General features: G+C 46.5%; 2 protein-coding genes across 9 annotated transcripts in view; one reads left to right on the top strand and one right to left on the bottom strand.

The window, feature by feature from the left end:
- TTLL11 (tubulin tyrosine ligase like 11) overlaps positions 1-12,871 on the top strand; it is a 35,315-nt gene extending 22,444 nt beyond the window's left edge. The window contains exons 7-9 of the mRNA XM_084219837.1: positions 6,665-6,892; positions 8,852-8,967; positions 10,828-12,871. Of these exons, the coding sequence (XP_084075963.1) occupies positions 6,665-6,892; positions 8,852-8,967; positions 10,828-11,135 (652 nt within the window). The 3' untranslated portion in view covers positions 11,136-12,871. The remainder of the gene's footprint in view (positions 1-6,664; positions 6,893-8,851; positions 8,968-10,827) is intronic.
- A 6,290-nt stretch (positions 12,872-19,161) lies between these two features.
- Positions 19,162-26,306, bottom strand: part of DAB2IP (DAB2 interacting protein) — a 125,220-nt gene continuing 118,075 nt past the window's right edge. For 7 of the 8 annotated variants that reach the window (XM_084219813.1, XM_084219817.1, XM_084219812.1 and 4 more), the window contains 2 exons: positions 25,973-26,060; positions 19,162-24,448 (listed from right to left, as the gene is read on the bottom strand). In XM_084219813.1, coding sequence (XP_084075939.1) covers positions 24,281-24,448; positions 25,973-26,060 — 256 coding nt within the window. In that variant the 3' untranslated portion in view covers positions 19,162-24,280. The remainder of the gene's footprint in view (positions 24,449-25,972; positions 26,061-26,306) is intronic. The other variant, XM_084219811.1, reaches the window with a different exon arrangement.

The raw sequence follows: 26,306 nt of genomic DNA, 5'->3' as shown, positions 1-26,306 counted from the left end.
CTTGGGACAAGTTGAAAATTTTATCTTTTTCTGGCAATATGTTTACATATCAAGACTTTTCTTCCCTGTTATAATTATGTGATAAATGCAAGCATTTATTTTTGCTAACATTTGGTTTTAAATAGACATGGAAAGAGAAGTGAAGGAAAAATGGAGACTATTTCACTGATTTTTTGCAGGAGGTTTATTATTCTCATTAGCTTCAGGCCATCAGAAAGGTACATGTCTCAGGCACTGCACATAATGAGTGAATATTGGATCATAAACATATTTGAGAACTGTTTGCTTATTGCCCTGTTCATACTCAAATAATGGTGAGGCAATGCGAAGCAGGTTTTTAAGGGACAGCAATATTAAGTGCTTGGATTTTGGTTTGACTTAAGCAGAGGCATTGAGCAGAAAAATAACATTTTCCCTCTTACAGATATCCTTCAGGTGTCAGTTCTGCAGGATCCTGGTTTTATTACATCAATCACAAGCAGCTTTAAGGCTTCCAAAAACATAGTCACAGACAGATGTTGAGCCTGTCTGGGGATTAGAAATATCCTCTTCCATTAAGTATAAATTAACTTAATCACCAGGTATGAAAGATAAGCAGCATAAACATCATTCCCTGAAGCTTTCATTAAAATTAAAATTCTATTTAAAACTAGGCTTGTACTTTCTATGACTTGATCCCCCTTCAAAGAGATTATATCTGCTGTAAATTTTTACAGTGACAGAGTGACAGAAATTAATGTATTGGGGGCAGTGATGTTCTCTATAATTTAGCTTCTGCTGCAAGTCATCTTTCAGCAAGAGAGATGATTGGCTTATTTTTAAGTAATAATTGGTCTCTAGTCTCTGAAACACTGAGAAAGCAATAAAACTGCCTAGCACCCAGTAGCCACCAAATGAAAGCATGAAGTCACATGACTTAATAGCAGTGTAATCATCAGGAGTGTTATTTTGTGTATGAGAATTCACCTGCTTTAATAGGAGGATTAAGGCTGATAAAATGCAATTGCAGTGCTGCTTTCTGCTCCCTGGGAGGACAGGGTAAAGCTCCTTTTCTGTCCCAGCATAAGCACAACTGCTTTCTAAGAATAATTTCCACATGGGAAGAAATATCCTGGGGTTTTATTTTTTTTTTTTTTCTGTTCTAATGTAAGACACTTGGTGGTCTTATTTCAGTGTATTCCCAGGCTTTACAGCTGGTTTGCCTTTGCACTATCCTGCATTATTATTTTTCAGGCACACTTTTCTAAAGAAACAAAAGAAACTCTGGAGAAATAATGAGGCACATAAGTACCTTGAAAGCATATAGTGAACACAAATAAATCTACTAGGAATAATAACAGCTACCTCCACAGAAAATAAAGTATTAGGAACTATATTTAATGATCTTTGTTCTGTAATAATTTTTGCTACAGTGGAACAAAGTCTTTGGATGCAGGATTTGCATTACTTATCCATTATTTCATTACAGTAATGCCATATTTTCTGCAGCACTCTTAGCTGACAGGTAATAACATGAGCATTCACTGCTTGTGTTACATTAAGAGTAATAAATCTGTAGTGAATACAGAATGATACCACCATTATTCTTAAGAGGAGAAAGTTGGAAGTAAAGAATCTCAATTAATAATTAGGAAATAGCTGGGTTTTTTCAGCACCTGAGACTCCTCAGATGCATTTCTCCTTTAATTATTTAAACTATGAATTAGGGAGGGCTACAGAGATCAAACCACAGCTCTAGACTTCTCTGCATATGAAATGAAAATGTCAGTAATGTTCTCATCCCTGGCTTTGTGTCCCTGGTGTGGAGCAGAGCAGGATCCCTGCCAAGTTTCTACATCTTGGAAACACTCATTAACACTGTGTGAAGGCAGAAAACTTTCCAGTCTTCTGTTTTCTGCCAAAAGCTATTTAATCTTTAATGAGAAGTGTTTATTTTTATAATAAATCCATCAGTCTGAAGAGGCAGTGAACCATCCTTCTCAGAAAGGGGGCTGATGGCTGTGGCAGACAAACAGCCCTCCAGAGACAGAGCAGAGAGCCCAGAGCTGCGGCTCAGAGCTGCTGGGATGGCTGCTGGCAGGCTGCAGGGGCTTGGCCTTCACTTTTCCAACAGTCTCATCAATTGTTTTGGGTTTGTTACTCCAATGGCAAAGCTATGGAGTACATTTTACCCATGGATTCACCTAGAATGTGTTTGCCAGCTCTCCAAAACAAGCAGCGTGCTCTGTGCCTTTCACCCTTCTGCAGGGACACCACTGTCAGGCCTGGAAGCTGCAGGTGAGGTTTAAAATCTTAAGTGAGGTGATTGACCCAATTTATTTCTTTAAATGAGATACTGGGTTTTTTTTTCTCTCAGAGAAAGATGGAAATTCTGCTTTCAGCATTTTCTGCTTCCCAGAGACAGGACAGCTGCTGAGTTTTCAAAATGTATTTGGTGTGATCAGAAGTTCGCTGTCTGCCAACGCCATGGTGATTATCAATCCTCATGTTTGATTGATTCTGCTCTTTGAAATATGTACTCTTTACTGGGGTTGCTCTGCCTCAAAGAATTCTCCAAAGTGTTGAATAAACTTGATATAAGAGCCCTAATTTTTCCAACATAATGTCAAAAATCTCTTACTCTGTGGGTTTAACATTCTTTTAATACTTCTATCTTTGTGCAACTATATTATTATTTTGAAAGGTGGAAATTTTTATGCTATTGATGTTTTTTTACTTTGCCAGAGGGTGAAGAGGAGATGAATATTCATTTTCTACAAATGGCACTCAGAGTGGCCAGAACAAAAAAAAACCTGATTACTCACACAACATGCAGGCAAACCATGAAACTGCTTGCTATGACATCCTGGCAGTGCTGGGAAGTCTCAGTGTTAATAAAATAATGGGATTAGTTCATAAAAGCAAATTCATGAATGGTTGATAATGCAGAGACAGTGCTGTGGCTTGGCCCAAGTTTCCTAAATGATTTATTTCTGTGAATGAACACACAAATGTATTTCCTTCCTACACGCTCCAGGTACAAACACTCACCCTTTCTTTGGGAGGTCCATATTCTATGGTGATAAATGGGTGGATAGATAGATTTGTCATGCACAATATCCTCTGCTTTTAACTATGTTAACATAGTCCTTGCGTGGAGAATAGAGGCTCAGCTGAGGGAATAATTATAGCTTCAGAATCCAGAACATGGTATTTTCTTTTATTAGGTAAGCAGTTGTAAGCTGATACTGAAATTGCTTAATTTATACTTCTAGCAATGCCCTAAATGTAAAATACATCAAGTAAGCATTCTTAGAAATATTAGTATTGTGATTCTTACCTCATTTTACTTTGAATTTGACAGCTAAATTTTATATACAAGTGTACAAAATGCTGCAAATTTTGAAGCCTTTAATTAGTAGTTGCAAATTTGTTTGTCCCTTAGCAACTTGTATTTGCATAAAGATTAAGGCTGGTCGGAAAGAAAGGAATAAAATGTAGATGGAGGAAACATTAATAAATTAGTAATAATGTATAAAAGATAAGTAGTCTTAGATATCATTTCCATAAGCTTTATTAAAATTTAAATTTTTTTTAAAACTGCACTACAGTTGATCCTTTCTAAAGAGTGATCTTTCATAAGCTGCAGAATTAGAGAAACTAATGTATTGAGGTCAGATATTAGTATGTAAATGAAGCTTTGCTTTTTTCTGTGTGGCAACAGAAGCATTACCTTATATTTGACCTTTCATTCATTTGCCTGACTCAGCTGTGTCAGTCGAAACAATTAATTCTAATGAGCAGCTTGAGAGAGTGGGGCTCAGCTCTCTTCTCCTCCCCTGGCCTGTTGGAAATCCCATGGCAGAGGAGCAAATGGAGGGAAGCTGGGCAGGGCTCTCTGGAGATGGGGAGTCCCTGGTCCCTCCCCCAGAGCCCCAGTGCAGCCCTCAGTGAGTCCCTGAGGTTGGCACCCCCAGCCCTGGCACAGGGTGCCTGGAGCAGCTGTGCCTGCCCCTTCCCTGGAATGTTCCAGGCCAGGTTGGACGGGGCTGGGAGCAGCCTGGCATAGGGAGAGGTGTCCCTGCCCATGGATGGACCTGGAGGGGCTTGAAGGTTCCTTCCAACTCATATTATTCCATGATTCTGTGAGATTCAGGTGAGATTACAAAAATGAGTACTTCTGTGTTTTTCAGGTGACTGCTGAGCTAAAGGTAGACATGGAGATGAAAATCCCCCTCACATTTTCACTGTTGCTTGACTCAGAGCTGTATTTCTGCTCTTTGTAGCTCCTTCCTCCTGCACTCTTGACATAATCTCTCCTCTCTGCTTGTTTTCTTTCCTCCTTTTTCTTCCTTCTGCTGTGCTCTGAGGAAGCTCTGACCCTGTTTTGGGCTGGGTGACCCCTGGGGAGCTCAGTCCCTCGCGGTGTGGCGCTGGCAGATGGCAGCCAAACACCAGAGAACCCAAAATGGGGCATTGAAGGGGGGCAGTTTGTCTGAGTGCTGAGGCAAAAATGGGCTGTGCACTCTTTCCTTGGAAATATGCAATCCCAGTAAAATTCTGTATTTATAGGCACTGCACTTGGCTGTAGGGACCTGCCCAGGCCGTTTGTCTTAATTAGTCATGTTGAGACCACACCGAGGTGGGGGCACACGGGTGTGTGAATAATACAGAAAATAAACTTTTACTGAGATAGTGTCTGTGGTAGCAGTGGAGAATTGTACCCTGAATATAGGCAGTGTAAATCAGGGAAGGTAAGTGTGCAGAATAAGCAGGTTTGTGGATCAATTCATAGTGCAGACACAGGCAAGCCCTTGTGCGCAGGTTTGCTTTGGAAAGTCTGAGTTTTATTAGAAGTGCAAAATATATATTTCACTGTAATTCAAATTGTATGATCATATTAATTGGGCTCTAGTGTTTTAAAAAAAGGAAAAGTAAGGAAATCTTGTGGGGGAAGCTAAAGAATGAAAACAAATCATTAAACTTAATGAAAGGCCTAACCTGCAAAAGCAAACTAAGAAGTGTGTTCCCTTTTCTTTCTTTTTTACTGAATAGCAGTACAAGATTTGGCAATAAAGACTAGATGAAATTTTCTTGTCCTGATTTAAATATTTTACAGACTTTCCCAATGTATAAGTGGAAAGGAATGAGACGTGGTAGCATATAAAAAACCACTGGTTTTAATTTTAAAATACTTTTCTAATAAGAAGTATGGATTTAAGAGCTCTCTCCAAACTTCAGTAAAAGTTTGAAATGGGATGCTGGTTCTGAGCTTTATGCATGACCTCAAAGACAGCTGTGGGCTTTTCTCCATAGAAAGGAGGGGAAGCAGGAAATTCTAGGTGATACTTTAGAGCCTCTACTTTATTGCATTCAAGAATATTTTTTCTTTGACCAAAGTACAATTTATTTTTTAATAAACCAAACCATAGATATTTTAGTTATTTGGCTGTGTCCATGTCCCCTTGGCCAGGGTGACAGAGTCTTCTGTGGCTCCCAGCAGGGATGATGTGTCCAAAGCACTGGGTCTGGTTTGGGTGTTCTCTCTGTGACACTTCTCATTGCTGTGGAGGATGGACGGTGAAAAATGAAGAGCTGAAAAAAACCTCCTTTAAAATACTCCTTCAGAAAATTCCAGGGGCTGCTGTTCAGCAGGGAAGAGGTGTGGTTTGGGAAGGAGCTGCAGGTTTGCAGAGGAGGAGATGCTGTTCCCCAGCCCAGTTTCAGAGCGTTGTGTGGATGGACAAGGCTCCAGCCTCGCTCCGAGAGCACTGGGCAGAATTCAGAGCTCTGAAGCTGATCCCTTTAATAGTCTTTTTTAGTGTTTGCTATAAAAAATGAAATATTCTCAACTCTGCTTCCGCCCTTTAAAGTAAAGCTTTACATTTTTAAAAATAAAAATATTAATGATGAATGAATAATGTACAATCCAAAACACTGTTGAATTTAGAATGAGAAAGAGTTTGGGGCTTCCAGGCATCATTAAAATGAGAGTTGTGTTAAAAACAGCACAACCTCCTCTCTGCTGAGTACAAGGTATCACATTTGGTCAAGGTCTGGTTCAGCTGGCTGAAGATTTGAATTTTTAAATTCATGAACAGACCTTTTGAGATTAAAAATAGAAGCCTGTGTACTTGTTGATTCTTGGCTGTACATACTCTTGCTCTTTTGGCAGGTGTTCAACAGCAGTGACACCCCCATCCCATCTTACATGAGAAAGAACAAAGCTAATAACTAAGCTTTACTTAACTAATGACAAAAATAATATGATTTTTCTGCTTCGCTATCTGCAGCAAAGAGGAACATTATCAAAGCACTACCTAAGGTTGTTATTTATTTTTAAAGATTTCTTAGGCTTTTATGAAAACAGTGATCACATTTATAGACATTCAACCTCAGTGAGTGTAAGTGTGGATACAAAAGAATATAATTATTTTAACATTTGGCAGCAACAGTCTTAGAAGGCCAGGTGCTTTGTAAACAGCAGTGTGACAGTGCCACCCCAACAGCAGTGGCTCGGTGTCCATGAGCACCCTGGTCTGTGGGAGGTGTCCCTGTGGTGGGGGCAGGATGGCTGAGCTCTGAGGTGTCCCTGTGGCAGGATGGGCTGAGCTCTGAGGTGTCCCTGTGGCAGGATGGGCTGAGCTCAGTCCCCCCAGGCTGACCCCTGTGGTTCTGTGTGCAGGTGCCAGAGTCCGGAGCGGGCGCCGGGAGCGAGCGAGGAGCCGCCGGACGCTGCCCCCGGCGCCGAGGCCGCTCTGCCCTCGCTGTGCCTCAAGCAGGTGTTCCCCAAGTACGCCCGGCACTTCAGCTACCTGCGCCTGGTGGACAGGGTGGCCGCCCTGTTCATCCGCTTCCTCGGGGTCAAGGGGACAACCAAGCTGGGCCCAACGGGGTTCCGCACCTTTATAAGGTCAGTGGGTAAAGGTGGCTCAGTTAGTGGTACCCTCAGCTTGCAGGCTGTGTGATGCCTTCCAATGTAGAGCCAGTGCCTGTTCTCTTCTCAAATACATTTTCATCAATCCAAGCTCCTGGAATACCTGACCTGTGAGTGTGTGTCTGGGAGGAAGTTGGGTCTTTATTTGACAGCAGATCAGTAATACTTTGGCAGATACAATTTGCCGTCTTCCTCAACGCATCACGTTCCCAGTAAATGGTGGAAATATCATTGTGAGGAAGTGACAACTGAAATTGGGTCACTTGATGTGATTCTGTTGGCTGTGGGGGCACTGCTGGCTGCCCCAGGCCGCAGGAAGGATTCCCAAATGCCAGTTCCTGGTGCACCGTGCAGGGAGGATTTGCATTGTGAAATTGCACCTTGCAATGTCAAGGAACTCAATTTATTTTTTCACATACTTTTTATTTAGGAGGGTTTTTTCATTGTTTTTTATGGCTATATCTGTTCTAGTCATGGTACAAATACCTCATTTTCTGTCTTTCATTGACTATGACAAAAGAAATGAGCAGCAGCAGCAGATGTACTCTTAAAACACAGATCCTGTTTCTATGCAGATGCATTTAGCATTCAGGAATGAATATAAAACAACTTGGTTTATACAAATGATGATATATAGAAAATGTCTGAAGGCATCTGCTCTATCCACAGACCAGCACAGGATTGCATCCAGTTCTGTATTTTTCGTAGTTTTACCCAGCCTTATTTTGGCACTTGTCAGAGGAACACAGAATAAATGCCAGCATTTTCTTTTAGGAATATTCAGATAAATTGCCATAGCTCAATGAAATAGCATTTGCAGTTTCTTAATGCATGTTAAATTAAACTTTTTAATACTGGCAGATATTTTTGTTTATTTTCTCCCAGAGCATCTATGCCAGCTATAAGGCCCTTTTTTGAAGAGCTGTCATTGCTGTTCATTTCAGAAGGAAGGTCAGGTTTCCGTGTGTTGTATCACTTTTCAGGAAAAAAATGGTACACGAGTGGGATTCTGTGTGTGGGCAGGTGCTTGCAAAGACTGTCCACCCAAATTCCGGCTCATCAAAATCTGTTTTCCTTTTATGTTTTCTTCATTCTAAAAAAGTAGCTAAAAGGGAAACACTGACTGTCTCTAGTTCTTGCTTGGATGCTGCCTGGGAGGTTTTGGGCTATCTAGGCAAGGCCTTACTCTGTTTTAAGGGAGCTCTGTTGAGGTTACTAAAGAGTGAGATTTGCTTCAATTGGCTGAGTTTGGGGTGGATTTTTTTTGTTTGTTTGTTTGTTTGTTTGTTTCTTTGGCCAGCTCGTTGGCATGGGCAGTGGTGGCAGCCAGGCTGCCAGACATCTGGAAATGCTGGACACAGGGCTGTTCCCAGGGCTGGTCACACAAATGCCAGCCCCACACCAGAGCTGCACCCAGAGCTGCTCTCCATGCAGGTTCCATTCCACGAGGGGCCATCCTGTCAGTGCTCAGGCATGGAGGAGCAAGGCTGTGCCTGAAAGCTTTCTCCAATCCTTTCCAAACAGGATCAGGCAGACAAATAAAAGGGTATTTCTCTGTGCAAACCCTGCCTCGTGCAGATAGTCTGTGCAGATTTGTGGTGAATTTTGCAGTGTACCAATTAATTCCATCTCTTACAGCCTCAGAGTACTGGCAATACCCTGGGAGAAAGCTCTGTGTAACAGTCGGGTCATGTTTTTAATTGAAGTATTCTGGGTTTGGGCCTGTTCCATTCAGATAGGAGCATTTAATGGATGCTGGTTTGTTTGCTCTCTGCTGTGTGTGTTTTATTAGACTAAGCACGTTACAGTGGGTCTGTACACATGACATGGGTAAACTTTTCTCCTGCAAGTTGCCCTTGCAGAATTTTTTCTTGGGAAAACTTGGGAGTTTGGATGAAATGAGAATCTCATCTTTATTTTGTTTCTTTTTAACAGAAACTGCAAACTGAGTAACAGCAATTTTTCCATGGCTGCTGTAGATATCCTATATATTGATATCACAAGGAGGTGGAACAGCATGGGCATTGACCACAAGGAATCAGGTAGCCCAGGTTTGTATTCAAAAACTATGAAATCTGACTTGGAGTTATTTTTTTCAATTTTAGTTGCTCAGGCACACCTCAAACATTGATAGAAATGGGAAGAAGCCATGTACACCTGAGGCATGCATGTACACAACCACTTCTCCTGGTTAGTGCTGTGGCAGTTACCCTTCAGGGTGGTATTACTTTAGGTACGTGAGGGTCACCTCAATTTCACAGCTATATACATTTCAGGGTGAGTATAAATCACTTACATGGTTGGCTGGTGGAATTTCACCAGGAAAAATAACAGATTAGCAACTGAATCTTCAGGCTTTCAAAAATGAAGAGATTTTGTGTATGGTCTCAATGAACCAGATGCTTTTTAGGTGTTCAAACCCAAACTGTCCACCTGTTCTCTTGGCTTCATGTTCAGCCCAATCCCAGCTGTAACCAAGACAAGCATGATTCTGTTGTTCTAGAACAGCTTCTAACTTTTTCCATAATATGCTTCACATGAGTGTCACTTCTGGGGAGAAAGTGTGTGTGTTACCAGAGGTGCTTTCCCTGCCTGCAGCTCACCGTGACTGATAAAATAATTTACTGAGCTGGCAGCTGCTGCTTTCAGATAACTCAACAATTCCTTTGCAAGCTGTTCTACAGCCAAGATCGTAAACGACCCCAGCTGCAGCCTTGGTTGAGAGAAATTATACTTCAGAATGTAATTGTCATATTTTGAAAAGGTGCCTTTCCTACAGCATCAATAAGCCAACACAGTTAAAAACCCCAAACCTTTCAATATCTCGTCCTAAAATAATCTTCTTAAGTGCATGTTCAAACTGGGAGAGCTTGTGGCATTCTGCACAACCAATTGGGGTCTGGCTTCTTAATTAAGAATTTGAGTAGGTATTACATCAAGGTTTTAAATACAATAATTAGTGTTAATACTCAGCTCCTCTTCCCCTTGGCTCTGGTAATGTGCTGTTAGCGAGATGTGATCGAAGAGCAGCTGAAGAGTCTCCCCTGCAGCACGGGGCTTCTGCAGGGGACTTTTGTGTGGGAAGAGGTAGAGCAGCTGTATTATAGCAGAGACATTTTTTGGCACTGCACTCTTCAGCTGTTTGTTTTTCATTCGGCTGAAACAAGTATTGTGGAGTTGCTGGGTATGACTGAAAAAATGGCCTCTTCACCTTCAAAAGGGTTTGTACCTGGTACAGGCTGTGTAGGAGGGAAGTAGCGCTTCAAACAAACTCATGTCTTGCTAAGGTGATACTTGGTAATGGGGTTAGCTTCACAGTGCTACAGACTGAAATAACACACTGCTGTGAACTTTTGGGTCAGATCTGTCTCTAAAAGACTCAATTCAGCTGCTGACAAAAACTTGTTTTTCTCTCCAGCTGGATTGTTTTCCTTGATGCTCAGTATGTTACTGTGTGTCTCATTTGGTTTCAACTTAATAATTTTGGCAGCAGAAATCAAAGCTAATACTACATCCGTGTAATGGTGTGATATCCTAAAATGGGTTCTTGCTGTACCACTTTGCCTCTGGATTGCAGGCTGAGGTCTGCAAAGCCAGAAGCTGCCTCAGTGATAGAGAATGTCAGCCATCTGTAACCCAGCCTGGGCCTACCCTGCCCTGAAACACCCAATGAGCGTGACAAATAAAACTTTGGTTTTTGGTCTTTGAAGGACAATTTCTTTGCTTTCTGAGCATTCCAGATTGCTGCCATTTAAAGAAAAAGATGTGAACTAGCAGGATTGTTTGTTTGTGTTCACACCCATCACACACGCCCTGCTGCCACAACAAACAAGAGACAGTATTATCCCTAAGGAATGCAGGCTGCTAGAAATGCCGCACTCCAGTCTCCTGTGAGCACCTTTTCCTTGCAGGAATGTGTCTGCAAGCCTTCGTGGAAGCTTTCTTCTGCCTGGCCCAGAAGAAGTACAAGGCGCTGCCGCTGCACAAGCAGGTGCTGTCGCTGATCGAGTTCTGCGAGTGTCGCCTGGCCGCCCTGCACGGGAAGCGCCTGGTCTGGGGCTGCGGCCTCGCCCAGCCCCGCGGGGCCCTGCGGGCCTCGGGCACCGCGCCCGGCCCCGGCTGCAGCGGCCCTGCCCGGCCCCACGGCCCCCAGGTGCTCCGGCTGCAGAAATCATCGCAGCTCAGGGCGCTGATGTGCCGGGACAGAACTGGGAGTTAATCCCCAGCCAGGCACGTGTACTGCTGGAGGAGAGACTGGCGCCGGAACCCCTTCATTTCAGAGTGACAACTATTTATTTTCAGCTGTATTTTTTATTTATGCTTTTCAAAAAGTCTGCTGCAACCTCCCGTTTTCAAATAATGACTCTGGCAATGGCTATTTCTTCACCTCTCTGTGGGATTTACTGTGCACATCCCGTGACAAACTGTGCATTCATCCTGTGTGGAAAAGAAGGACCAATCCACAGGGGATGATAACCAGCATCATGGGATTGGCTGCACTGACTGAGGCACACTCGTGTCAAAGGAATTACATTGCTTTGTGTGCACAGGACATGTCACAGCAACCAAGGAAGGAACTGCAGTCACAAATACCAGACTGGAGAACTGAAATCTGAACTTGCACTTGTGGTCAGACTTCAGGCCTTGACTCTCTTCTTTCCATGGCTTGGACTGTAGGTGTTGGAATCAATACAGATTTGGTCAATATCTATGTACTTATTTTTTAAAGTCAGTCTTAAAGCACTGAAATAATATTTTGGCTTCTACTTCTTTGTACATGTCTTTGCCATGACAAGTACTGTTAGTTTTTTAAAGAAGAACTAAAACTGTTTATCCTTTTGCTTCCACAAAACCAATAAGCTCACACTTATTCACAGAAAAAGATTTACTTTCTTAAGTCAAATTTGGTGAATCAAGTGGTGGTTTTGTCTTCAGGGATTCAGCACTGCTTCTGCAGAAAGCTGTGCAGTGTAAAGGCCGGAGAGGTCATCTAAATTCCAGTGGAACCAACCCTGTCACTGACTTTAGCCTAAACTAACCATATTCTAGGTTGGCTCATTTTTTGTCTTTTGCATGATTGTTACCCTCTCGGGACCTGCAGGAACATCTAGAGCAGATCTTCTTTGTGTCTTTGCTCATATTCTTAATTTTTCCCTTAAATAACAATGTAACTCTATACAAATTAGATCTAAGGATCTAAGAACTGCTGGGCTGTACTGCTGGAGTTGGACAGAGGGGTTTTATTATCCAGGAAATGAACCATGACTTCCATGATCACACAGTTCTTGTGGGGGCTGAGCAGAACATGAGACTGGCTGGAAGGACAGGAATAACTTGGAACTTCAGGGGTGTTGAGTGAAATTCTTTGTGGTCTCCCATTTATTACAATAATGAATGGCTACATCTGAGCTTGATTTTCCTCCTTTGTTCTACTCTTCAATGTTAATGACTTGGCTTACATTTTGGTGCCCTCCATGCTATCAGAAATGGCAAAGCTGTAAGATGGGCACTGAGCTTTGGGTTGGAGAACATTCCCTGAGCTCCGTGTCAAAATGTTCCAGTGGCTGATGCCCCCAAAACATCCTGTGTCACTGAGGGGGAGTCCACCTGTTTCAAGTCAGGGACTAAATGCACACATGGTGCATCAAGTGACTTTTCACTTCAGGGAATGTTTCTAGAGTTTTTTTCCTGATTTTAAGCAGCATGTGTTTTTCCCAATTGGCAATAGCAGCACAGCAATGCAATGCAGGAGTCAGGCTGAGCCCACACAAAACTAGTCCCCAGCATGTGTTAATCTCAGATGTGGGCATCCCTTCTCCTTACCTTTTTGTGTAACACAAATAAAACAGTAGTAGATGATCTTTTTTAGTTCAATGGCCAGACTTTGAAATTTTATGTATTGTACATAAGAGGACAATTGTAGACTAACTAATGCCACTGCCCTCAGCCTTGTTCAAATGTCATGAAGATTATTGCAGTATGAAGATAAAATGCAGAACTCCAAAGTCTGGCACCTGTCAGAACAAATGAAGCTGAAAGGGTCATTTTTTTCACACTTTCATTGTAATATATTTGAAGACATTCACAGGTTGAAAAATGGTTACTTCTCCTTTTGTGACATCTGACATTTGTCTTGCGATTGGCAGTGTGTTACTGGAAAATAGCTTACAGTTCCTCTCATCTCATGATTGATGTCCTGTAAAGACAGAGTTACAGAGGAGTCGGATTTGAAATGCTATGACTGCAAATGCCTTTCCCTGCACCTTTGAAGTACTATGATGTGTGGCCTGAAATATCCCTGTTTTGCAATTGTAGAACTCACCCTGATATCAGTGGAATAAATTAACTATTGTATATTGAACACTGATAAGATCTCTCTCTCTATGGGAGACCTTTATACTCTGGATCTAATAGAGGTTTTTATAGCTCGTGCATCCACAGGCTGATGCTGCATGCTCTATTCATCTCCCACTTCAAATATGAAAGGTCCCTTGTAGAATAGTCAAAATATTCAATTATCTGCCTCTAGTAATCCACTGTTCATGTATTTATATAATTGGAAAATTGAATGCTATATTATTCTGGGGGGAGGGGGGGAATAAACCAGGAATGCACCTTAGAAGATTTAATGGCAGTCACATTTCTCTTCCCTCCTGTCTAATTCAATTTCCTCTGAATATTATTTAGCATCCAATTGCATTGAGCTTTTAAGTTACCAGTCTGTGCCCATGCAAATGACCAGAGACACTTTATCCAGGATATGAATGCTAATGCACTGATAATCTGTTAATCCTGAGGTACCTCTCTAGCTAAAGAAACAATACAGGAAAGGCATCGGATTTTTAACAGCACTTTTGTGTATATTCTCTTCAGAGAATACCACAGTACTGCACTCATGATTCTATTTATGACATATATGATATGAATATTGTATACCAGTGAAATCTTTCATGTTATCAGACACACCAGGTCTGGTATTCCTTTCTGAGTAGAAATCAGAATAAAACAACATCTAACAAAAATTTGAGGCAAGTGAGTCCAGAATTTCAACCCTCTTCCCTGCAGGCTTGTGTGCAGCCTGAATGTGCACAGCCTCGCTCAGTGATTCCTTGTTGCATTTATGTTTTTTCTCTGCATCAGGCTGTTGCAGGTAAGGCACCTAAAATCTGCCCTGAGCTCTGGGTGCTCCTTGTCCTCAGTCCCACACGCCCCGTCCCTGCCGAACGTTCTGGAGCGCTGCACAGACCCCACACCGACCCCGCCGCTTGCCGCACACCTGTGGCCGCTCCCTTGGAAGCAAGCGCGGGGCAGGTGCTCGCTAATCAGAGTTAATGAGCACCTGGGAGACCCCGGCGCAGCTGCACCCGGCCGGTGCCCTCAGCGCGAGCCCCGAGCCCGGCTGTGCCCTCAGGGCCCGCAGGAGGGCACGGCCGCCGCCCCGGGACGGTGACGGCGTGTGGAGCCCCGGCGATGAGGAGGGATCTCGTCCCGCTCCGGCCCCAGCCTGGCGGGGTAGGTGCACTCTTCCTTGGGCTGGGTGCTCGGTCAGGCGGGGATTTTGGGGTGACCGGGGCGTGGCTCCTGCACTACTTTATGTGGGAGTCCCTGAAGCTGTGCTGGGGTTGTCGGAAGCCGGGCAGCCCCGCTCTGCTCAGGCCTTCTGCAGGGGCAGGATGGGGTCCGGTGTCTGGGATGTCCTTCGGTTTCACAGAGCAGAACCGTGGGGTGACTTCTCGGTCAGATCCTCCCGATGGAGCACCATGGGCTTCCAGGAGAGACCTGCGCAGGAAAATGTCCCCGGGAGGATCCCGGGCGCGGACAGAGGCCGGCGTTTCCAGAACCTTCCTGGCGGCGGGGCCGTGAGGGCGGGACGGGGCTGTGAGGGAAGGGGCGGCCGGGGTCGCGGAGCCCCGGCGGGTTGTCGCTGCACAGCCGGGATGAAGCGTTTCCATAGCAATGTCCAGGGTTTCCCCTCATTGTGCCGGACTGGGCCCTGTCAGTGGCCCATGGTGATGAGTGTGAAGGAGCTGGTACTTGCTTTGCTTTGTTCCACCTTCCGTCTCTGTCATTGCGGAGGTTGATTGGAACCTTCTGGAGTAGGGAGCACTCCATGGCATAGCTCGGTGTGGGGAATCTCATCACACTCTGTGCCATGGGCAAGGACACTTTCCACTATTCCAGGTTCCTCCAAGCCCTGTCCAGCCTGGCCTTGGACACTTCCAGGGATCCAGGGGCAGCCACAGCTTTTCTGGGCACCCTGTGCCAGGGCCTGCCCACCCTCACAGGGAGGGATTTCCTCTGCTGTCTCAGAGGTCCTGCTGCCTCTGCAGACACCTGGCTGTGCCTCGCAGGGGTCCCACAGCTCCTTGTGGCCCACCTGAGTAAGAACAACCTGCTCCAAGCAAAAGCAGAGCACTTGATTTTCTTAGGTACTGACTCTGCTCGTGGAGCCACCCCTCCTTCGGCCACACTGATGGGCACTCCTGCCACACCTCAGCCTGAGAGAGCGTGCTGGCTCTGTCCCTTTCCCCGCTGCAGATGTCCTGGGTGGATGCGAGATGGGCGTTTGGGCTCCAAATTCCTGCTGAAATAGCAGAGAGGTGTCTACATCTGCCCAGCTACGCTCAACTTGTCTCGTTCTACCCTCTGGTTGTTCCTCCATAAGGCGAAATTGATAAAGTATTTATTTCTCTCTGGCTGTTTCCATCTGTACTGCCTTGAGAGCATCCTCTGGCTCGCTTGGTTTGTTCCAGCAGGATGAGGTCCCAAGCTCCCACTATCCCTTCTCCAACCGCACGCAGCCCAGCTCGTGCTTTTGTCTCCGATTATTTCTGCCTTACTTACCTTCACTTCACCTTAAGCACACACACAAAAAATCATCAGCGCTACCCAGATAAATCCATCTGGTCTCTGTCTCAGCCTCATTTAACCTCCCATTGAAGAGATTGTATCACATGGTATTCAGCTGGAACCTATTACCTTGCATGCCCAAGCATATCACATTGAATTACCCTGGCCCACAGGCCTGCGGTGTTTGCTAATAGCTAATGGCTGCTTTTAACTTAGAGGTGATTTATTCGAGTGCGTTTCTATTCGCAGTGCAGCCCGGGGGGGTGTGGCAGTGTGTTAAGCCGAGCTCAGCGAGGGAGCGCCGGCGGGCTCCCTGGCATGGCTGAAGGCGGCCTTGCTTCACACCTCCACCAGCTGCTGACGCTTCCCGGTATTCCCGTTCCTCACCGCTGTCCCAGATGCAGCAAGTGTCAGAGAGCAGGAGTGAGTGCTCCTGGCTGCGCACAGCAAGGGATGCGGGACGGCACAGTGCTCTGCCAGCCTCTTGTCACCTGAGTGCCAGGGGGCATGTGGCACATCCGTGCGCTCAGGAATAGCCCGGGAAGGGGCAGTGTCCCCACACCATGTCCCCTGCCCTCTCCCTCAATTGCCTCTATGGGAGATGAATGTTTTTTTGCAGTTCTGATAGCAGAATTAAGTTCACTCGTGTCATTGCTGAATTTACTGCAGGTGTAGTGTGAAAGTGGTATGAAATTGCAGTAAAAGACAAAATTGAAAGCCTGTTGTGGTGATGTGATGCAATTTTTCCTCTTCCTTTGCCTCATCAGTGGAAATACAAAAGCCCTTCTGCAGGTCAGGTTCAGATCCATGGGTGAACAAGCAGGAGAAAAGAAGAATGAGAAGAATGAGAGTTTTGGAGGCAAACCAGCTCCCTGAAGTGTGGTTTGCTGAGTCTTGAGCCTTGTGTTTGTCCTCCCATCAGCCCAGGTCCTCCAGCACACAGCAATTCTCACTCAGGGGATGAGGAGGAAGAATAGTTAGTGACTGTAATAAATCAAAGGCAATCAACCTGGGAGCTCTGTTATTCAGGCTTCACTCCTTGATGATGCAGCACAAAAATCAAATGGTTGAGGTTATTCAACTATGGCTCATACCACCAATGGGGAAAGCTGATCATGTAAGGGGCCTGTATCAATATTATTTATGTGCAGAGGGGTTGTCAGGTTGGAAATAGCAGAAATCCTACAGGTGTCCGAGTCCTTCTCTCTCTTCCTCTCACTTAATAACCAAGTAACATGATCCACTGTCTGTCTAAAATCAATAATAGCACAGGGCACATTGTGACAAACTGAGGAACATTTTTCCTGAGTGTCTCAGGACATTGCAGGTGCTGAGGTGACGGTAGGGAAGGAGGTGCTGCCTGGCACGGGACACAAACCATCTCCATCCTGGCCTGGCTGTGGGCGGCACTGCCGGCCCTTTCTGCAGGATGTGGACGAGCGTAGGCAGTCAATAGACATGGATAAAATAAAGTTGTGAACAGCAGCAGGAGCTAAAATAGCAACATCAATAGCAGTTTCCAGATAATGATCTAATTAGCACAAACAACAAGTTTCCACTAATGACTCTTGTTCTTCCAGCTCCTTCCTTTCTGCTCTCCTGTCGTTATTGGCTCTCCGGCAGGGAGCGGCTGTGCTCCTGTCTCTGGGGCCAAGGCTTTGGAGGTTTGTTTACTGCCTGGCTTTGAATTACTTCTCCAGAGGATGTTTGCTCAGGAGCCTGGGCTGCTGTGTGTGGGATGGCTGCACGCAGAAGGTGGTGGGGGCGGAAGGAAAATCGGCTGTTTGGCTTTTGTAGCTTTTGGGAGGCCTTGGGAAAGTAGTGCTCCTACTGCACGTCCCTGTAGTGAAAATAAGGATGCTCATGTTCAACCACTGCAATGGAGTGGGAGCTGACTGCTTGTGAAGGGCTTGTGAAGCTGTGAGGGAAAGATGCTTGTGAGGAGCAGAGTAGAGACTGTTATTGGAGGAGCCGACACAAGCTGTTCCTGTCCCTTCCCTCCCTAGGTATGAGCCTCATCTCTGCACCTCCCTGCCTTCCTCCCACTAAAAAACAAACAGGCTCTTCTGTGCTCTTACAGATCCAGCTTGGCAAGTATTGGCTTAATGCTGTCCCTTCCTCAGTTTTCAGTGGCCACTGTTCTGGCTGCTGCTTTGTCCTCAGTTGTGGTGGGCAGGATTCTTGGATTTTGAAGATGCCCAGTTCTGACCTCTCCTAGCTGCCAGTTGCTGCTGGGCTTTGCTGGGGCAACGGAGTGGGACCACGGCTGCGCCACCTCAGCCTTGCCTGAGGTGCTGACTGGGCTGTGCTGGGGAAGGTGCTGCCTGGCACCAGGAGCAGCTCACGGGCCAGTAACTCTCACTGAACTCAGAACAAACCCTGTACTTGTAAGGGTGCAATTACTGGAACATCATTATTGCTAATGAGTCTTGTGCTAAAATGACTCTCCAGATTAAAAACCCCAAGCAAACACATCTGCACTCCCCAGCCTCCCAGCCCCGTATTCCCATGGCTGTTCTGGCTGCTGATCTGCAGTTCCGAGTCTCTCTCCTCCCAGCCCTGCCCGTCTGCCGGGGCCCACTGGGAATGGCTGCAGCCGGGCTGCGGAGCTGCAGATGCTGAGAGCTGTCAAGAGCACAGAGATGTTCTGGGTGTTTTTGGCTGAGAATTCAGCTTTGCTCTAATGAAGCTGAACAGCCGCTAAGGAGGTTTTATTCAAGTCAAGGTGGTTTTGAATAATCCCTCCTTGCAGCGTTTTCAGAGGTGCTGTGTATTTCCAGGGCTGCATTTTTCTTTCTCTCGGCCTTCAAAATCAACAGTGTTGAGGGAGAGCCCTGAGAGAGGATTTTGGCCTGGGTGGGTTTTGGCTTCCCTCCCTGGGCAGGGGCTGGTTCCTGACAGGAACAGGAGGAGTGTTGTCCCGGCCGGGCGGAGTCCAGTGCCCAGCCCAGCTCCAGCCCTGCTGAGCACAGGTATAGCCACAGGTGCCCTCCACATCCTGACCCATTTTGATGCAGCCAGCCTGACTTCCACCTCTCCCAGAGGGGCTAATTATGATTATGTTAATGAGGCAGAGGTGCTGATGCTGCCCAGGGTTTTAATGACTTTCCTCCAAGTTTTCTGCTACTTTTACTGGAGGCAGAAAAGTGGTTTGTAAGGACTGGTGGGGACAGGAGCAGGCCTGGCTGTCAGACCCCCCAAGCAAGTGAAGGGAAAGTGGTGGAGTCAGAGCTAAAATTCTACTGGGAGCAAATTTCAGTGATCTCTTTGGGGAGGCAAGTAAGACAGGTTTGTGTGTGCATATGGCATGTGCCAGGTGCCAGGATGCTCTAAAAGCTGGAAAATGACTGAGTAGAGGTGCTGGAGCACTCATGTAAAATATCTAAATAAATCTTTAATATTTCTAATTGCAAATGTACATAAATTGCACAGCCACATCATTTCTTTCAACACCAACAACTTTCTCTGTACATTATTACATAGTTTAAAAGGAGCTGAAGGAGATTCAGCAAACACTTCCACTTTGCATTTTTGTTTTTTAAACATACTTACAAAAAAAATTTGTTTTTCTTTATAAGAGGATATAAAACATAGTGACTGCTTATCAGGAACAAGTATCAGCCTAAGCAGATATACAGAGAGAGGTATATCTTAAGACACAGTGATGTATGATAAAGGAATATGTGAACATGGAGGCTGCACTCTGGGGTACTGGTAGCTGATGCAGAGCCACATGGCATTTACAGCAATGTCACAGCTCAGGTGATTTGTGAGTCAATGCTTGAACGTGACACCCTTTTTAGAAGCATGGTTGTTTCTGGATGTTGTGCAACGCCCTCAGGAGTGGATTTGGTTTGGACGGCCCATGAGCTGCATGTTCTCATGCTGCTCTTGTCCTCCTGCTCCCCCACGCGTGATTTTCCCCAAGGGAGAAGGAGAAGGCAGCAGTTTGTCTGTGTGGGGTCAGAGCAGGGCGGGTGCCACTGTCTGAGCCTTCTGGCTGAGCAGCCTCCTCTGAAATGGCCCTAAGGCTCAGAGACTGGCTGGGGATGGGCAGGGACTGCTCCTTCCTGTGGCCACTGCAGGGAGCTCCTGGTGGCTCTGAGGCTGTGGCTCTGCCCCACACGAGCTCCCAGTCCTGGACAGCCTGGAGGCCTGGACTGCTTTGAACACAAACCTTTGGGAGGAAATGCCCCAACAGTCACTGCAGGTGGGAAGGACGGAGCGTCCACCTAGGAACGGTGTCACAGGTGTTCCCTTTGGACTTTTGCTTTGTACTGTCCAGGCAAAGCTGTGTGAAGGACAGGGCAGGGACTGTGGTGGAGCTGCTGGACCCACTGGTCACAGGCTGCTGTCAGGAAGGCCTCGCCCCAGGGCTGCTCCCCCTGCCCTGGGACTGCTGGGGAAAATGAGCCCCTTTCAGATCAGACCCCTGGGCCACAGCCTGTGGCTGTCCTGGCTGAACACATCAATGCACCTGCCATCTGTGACTGGAAATCCTCTCTCTTTGTCCATCACAGAACAGACCTCAGCACATTTTCTATTACATCTGGGCGTGGACATTAGGAACAGGAAAAAGCTTATGAGCTATCTAAGCTTTGGGAATGATCGATTCCTTGCTGATCGCTTTTCTAGGAGAGCCTGTGACACCTCAGTGAGGTCCAGCAAGTCCCTTTGCCCTTTAGGAGTATTCATAGTAGCAGAACCTGTGTCCTGCAACCTTGCAGCAACCTCTGGGACTGGCTCCCAGACCAGAGGGTTCCACGTGTTCTCACAGTGCAATCAGTGCTTTACAGCTGCAAAAGCAGAAAACAAAACCAACCAGACTCAAATGACAATGCAAAGTGACACCGGACTCTTTGGATGGCGGCAGGATTTGCTTACACTGGTGCACAAGGGGCTGGTGACTACACTGTAGTATTAGTTGGCATGGGGAGGGACTGGGGTCCCTCCCATCTTTTGGCACTGAAGCCATAATCCCTGTCCAAAATGATGATACTTACAGTCTGCAGAAACCTTGGGATACCGGTCAGTCTCTTTTATCTCCCTTCACAGAAAACCGCTCATTTTTTCAGGAGTGTTCACTACAGTTTAACAAAACCCCAAATCAAAACTCTAAAAACAGAATCTTTGAGGTGGGCCCACCACAAATCTGGATCCATGGCTTTGCTCCCTTCCCTTAGATCCCCAAGGGAGGAGGCTGGAATCAGAACATGGGTCTGGATCTGGATTTGGCAGCCTGAACCCACCTCTCCAACACAGCAGTGAGATACAGCCAAATCCCGACCGAATAAGCAGCACCAGAAGTAAGTTACTATATACAACTGTTAGTGAGATAGATACGGTACAGTAAACACTGAGAACATTTACAAAAAAATATTAAGACTTGTATTAAGATAAAAATTGTTTTTGCTTTGTTTACACTTTGACGAGTTTGCACTAGAACAGCCTCTCACTGTAGAAAGCGCAAGAACCAGGAAGGAAATGGAGCCAATCACAAAACCTTGGGGACAGTGGTGGTTTGCTCTGGTGCTGCAGCACCTCTCGGGATCCAGGTATTGCTATGCCAGGTACCAGCTCCGAGGCCATGGCAGGGAACACGCGGGGCTCCTGCACTCACACACACATGCGCGCACACACACACACACACACAGAGAGAATGTACAGCTTATAAATAACAGAACACAAACTGAAGGAACAGAACTGAGCCTGGGCCTGAACACCTGCCCCCAAACCTTTTTAGGGGAAGAGTCATGGTTAGGTCCAGTTGTTGACAGTTGCAAGAAAAGGAAACAGGGAAAAACAGGGGGAAATCTCTACTGTAACGAGACTTCATCCTGATTTAAATTTCTTTTTGTACTGGCTTGGGAAACTAAGCATCAACTCCAGAAGGTGTTGGCACTGGAACTTTTTAAGATTTTAATAACTGGCTGTGGAAGGATTTAAGCATTCCTGCTATTTCAGCAGAACAATGTGTTCAGTAATTTGCAAGTTTGAGGGTAACCAGGAGTTTGTGACAGATTGGGGTGGGGAGGGAGCAGTGCCTTGGCTTGTGGTTGAGAAGATTAAGATGTACTGTGCTTAGCTTCAGCACTAAACAATTGGCTTGTGGGTGTTTCTTTTTCCAGCTCTTACGGAGAGCACTGACTGCATCCCAAAATTACTTCCATGTATGAATGGAAACGTCGCTGGTGGGGCGCCCGCCCCATGCCCTGTTAGCGTTTCCATTCCTCTATGTCACTTCTGTCTTGAAAAACTCCAGTCTCTCGCAACACAAATATTTAGAATTCAAAACAATCAGCTCTAAACAGGCATCTTAGGGCAAAAGCATTTAAAATAGTCTTTTTTGCAGGGTTCTTATGTATTTGACTCTGAGACAGTGGCAGGTGTAAATCTACGTACCCAACGGTTCACAGTACCCTGTATATTCCTAACCTGTCTGGGTCTTTCTCCAGTTGTAACCTTGTCAGATTTGTGAGGTTCTTCAAAGCCATCTGTGCTAGTCTCCAAAATTCAAAGGTGACTGTACTTGCCATAAGTACTGAGTTATGACATTGCTCTGAGGAGCTCCGTTTGGGGTCTGCTGTGTGCTGCACCCCTCGGCAGGTGGTGGCGGGGTGTGGAGACCTCAGTGCAACACGTTCGCTCCTCCTGGGCTTGGCCCAGGGCTTCCAGGGACCAGAAAAACGTGTAGGAAAAAGAGCATCTTAAATTTTGCAAACGATTGCATGAGGAAGAATGCTGTTAAGAAGCCTTACGGCTGTGGGGCAGCATGGCAATGCAGAGCTTACTGGCAAAGTGTTCTGCTCAGGCTGCCTGGGAAGTGTGAGGCTGGAGACGGTACCTAAGCAGAGCAGAGCTCAGGGAACGTCCTAGTCCCTTGGGCTGTACATTTACACATGGCAGGAGGAGCTAGGACAGGCGTTGAGCAGTGTTAACCTTTAGAGGGAGCATAGGCAGATGTCCTGTACACTGTACACTGTCCGTATCTCAGAGAAACCTCTGGCTCTCGGTACGAGGGACCTGCTCTGAGAGTGGGACTTGTGAAGGGCTAACTGCAAGAACCACAAACCCACAAGCACACCGTGGCGGCAGGTCAGCGGCATAGCCCCCGTGAAGGGGCGCCCCTCCGCTGAGCACAACGTGTCTGTGCCGAAGCTGCGCGTTTCGGCGCTGGGAAAGTCTAATCCTGGCTTATGCCTGCACAGTGCTCCTGACAAGGGGCCTTTCGGTGGTGGCTGCTGTTCTTGGTGGTTACTCCCTTATGACCATGTTTTACATTCTTCAAGCCGGTTAATTTCCATGCAGTGCTCATTCCCAATTTAAAGAGGACAGTATTCCAGAAAATGGGATCTTTTTTTTTCTAATGCATACTGTGAAAGAAAAGAAATACAATTACCGATCTTCATGGTTCTTCAGGGCTTTTTCTTGTTTCTTTGTCTGTTTTTCTCCCCAGAAATAGTAAAACTCTCAGCACAGAGCATTCCATCCCCACAATGAACCCTTGATCAAGCAGGAAGCTGCCACCTCACTCCCCCTCTACCACAACAGGCACCAGCAAATCCAGCCCCTGTCCCTTAATCACAGCTCAAGGACCAAGCTCAGGCAACATTCACTTTATTCTGTGGCAGGAAGTGTGCGTGGGACAATGCCTGGGGCTATTGCTTACAGAACTCTTCCCCTTTATTTGTGAGAGAGCAGAAGCTGTCCAAAGGAATCGAGTTGCCATTCACCAGGTGCCAGCTCCTCCCTCCACTCCTGTGCCAGAGCCTTGGCCTTGCTCTGTGCCCCTGGGCTGCCCAGGAACCCCCAGCAGCACCAGTCCTGCCCCCCTGCCACCGGGGCTCCCCACACAGCACCCCTTTGGCCACCACACCGCCCTGACCTTCCATCTGCACTGTACTCCCTGGGTGGGCGGAGTTAATTAACACTAATTAGCTGCATAAATGCCCTGTGGATGATGTAAAAGTCAGCAGCCTCACAAAAGCCTCCAGGAAGGATGCTGGGCTCAGCTGGAGTTCACTTTGGGAGGGCTGTGCTCCGGGGGGAGTCACAGGAGGAGCGGGCCAGGCTTTGCTGCCTTCCCTCGGATGCTACATCCAGCAGTACACTTGAACTGGACTTACTGGGCCCCTGCCTGCTGCAGGCTCTGCCAAGCTCCCTTTATTTCGCTTACTGCATGACAAGGACGTTACTCCTTGCTGGGAGGGGTGAGGCATATCCTTTGGGCGGTTTAGAAGGAAAAGGTTACTTTTGTTTGAACATTAAACACTGACTCAAATCCAACAGTGACAGCGATTCTCAAATATATGTTATTTCCTTATGCCACTCATCTCACACTCGACATTCCCGTCCCTCAAAGTGCTGGCAGGACATCTCCCAGCAGGGTCAGTCGGCGCCGTCCGCAGTAAGGAGCTGGTGCTCGGGGAGCAGCCGTTCTCTGAAGCCGCGGCTCACGCCTGCTGTGCACGGTCCCTCCGGCCAGGCCTCTCCTGCGGCAGCGCCCTCCGCACGTTAACAATTACTGCTGTTTCTGAATTCTCCATTCTCTGTAATCTGCAATTTAGTTGGGTTTGTGGGGGAGATCCCATTACGTGTCTGCATGCTGTACCTCTCTTTCAGCTGAGTAAGGGCACTCATTAGCCGTGCGTTGGCAGCATCCAGGGAAGCAATGCGTTTCTCCTGCAAGCAAATGGCAGAGGCCATGGTCAGTGGAAAGGCACAAGCCCTGTCCCTCTGGAATGTCAGCCCAAGACCGTGACCCAGAGGCCTTTTGGACCAGGACCTTTCTCCTTGGCATTCCTAGGTGGGGGGTTTTAAGTGCCACACAGCACTTTTTGAAATCCGCAGGGCTACAAATATCCCTGCCTGTGCAGTGTGAGCTATATTTATTTCAGGATCCTGATGAAAATGGAGCTAACACAGTTGCTCTAATTATTCAGTTATACACTGTACTGTTTGTTCTAACTCAGCTGTTACAAAAGATGGTAGGATTCCATTTCTAAACCCAAACTCTCCCAAGATAGTTATTCCTGTCAGTATTTAATTAGTATAAATTAATAGTTTAAATGACTTGTAGCCTCCCAGGCTGTCTTTGATGGCAGCTCTCACCGATTACAGCATTGTAAAGATGGGAGCAAGAGCTTCCATGTTGCAGCCTGATTCTACCACTCCTGTTCTTTGTGACACTGAACAAATGTCATCTTCCTGTGACTGCCATGAGCAGAGGAACAGAACCAGCTCAGGGACATAGCAGTTGCTTGTGTGTAACTCTGAAAGTCCAGCAATGAACACGTCCAACACATGTACAGCCTGAGGTGACTGAAAGAGAACAGCAGAGAGTGTGCAGGGGTATGGTCAGAACCTCACGTGCACCCCACGAGGTGCAGGGGACAGGAGAAGATCCCAGAGCTGCTGGGAGGCTGCAGGTACCACCACTGACACCTTAGGGACACCCAGGGTCTGCCTGGCTCTTCTGCAGTGTGGAACAGAACAGGATGAATGATTTAGCAACTTTGAACAAATTCCTCTCCAGAAAAGCTGGGTGTTTTTTTACAAAGTTGCTACTGTCCCATTAGCTGTACAGTGAATTAGTCCTGAGTAGTGATCAATAGAGTTGTTACGTATAAGGCCGGAATATACTATCACTTCCAAGCCACAAGCTGTAGGGAGAACCGGATAGTGAGGACATGGTGGTCTCTGTTAAACAAACTAGAAGATTATGGGCTGTATTTTTATATTCTCTTTTCCAAGCACAGTGTTTTGCATCCATCATGTGATGCTCTTCTTCCACTGTAACTGATTGCAATAACTGAGCTTCCCAATCCTGCAAATCACAATCCAAAGGCTGAAAAAACATGTTGGCTTGGCTGTGGGCAGGGTGTGTGTTCCTTGTGTCCAGGTTCTTGGGCATTGATGATCCAGGCATTACTGGGACATCAAGCAATGCTCCAGGGGATGTGATCCTTTCACTGACTAAGTTGTGGGCATGATCTCTCCCCAGACTACCACTCCACGCCCTCTGTGCCATGCTGCAAGGCTGCACACAGCTGTGACAGTCACTGTGTCCTGCTGCAGCTGCCCTGGCCCTGCCTGCAGCTTGGTGCTGACTCACCCACACAGTCTCACTGTGGTGGCATTGCTGCAGGGAGTGTGTTGGCAAACCCACCCTGAAAACTGCAGCAGCCTTTGGCATGGGGCACTCACCTGTGCATCAATAATCTTCTGCTTGGAATCCACAGCAGCCTGCATTTCAGCGTGGTCCTTCTTTAACTCCTCCTCAACCGACATCAGTCTGGGAGCCAAGCACACAAGAAAAAATTACACTGGCTGGGCTCTGCTAAACCCAGTTATTACCCTCACACTCTGCTTCTTCTTATCTACATACCAACTGTTTTTTCTTGGCTCTTACTCTTCCCTGGAGCTCTTTCTAGCAGAGTGCCCCAAAGCTGAAGTGACAGCCCAGCAAAAGCTGACCCAGTGGTGAGGGCTGACTGAAAGCACTAAGTGGGCTTGGCTCAGGTAAAGGTGAAACCTGCTG

Source organism: Fringilla coelebs (assembly GCF_963513975.1).
Source record: "Fringilla coelebs genome assembly, chromosome: 21".
In the NCBI taxonomy this organism is placed as follows: Eukaryota; Metazoa; Chordata; class Aves; order Passeriformes; family Fringillidae; genus Fringilla; species Fringilla coelebs.
The sequence above is the reverse complement of the archived record's forward strand: the minus strand, read 5'-3'. Positions and strand labels throughout refer to the sequence as shown.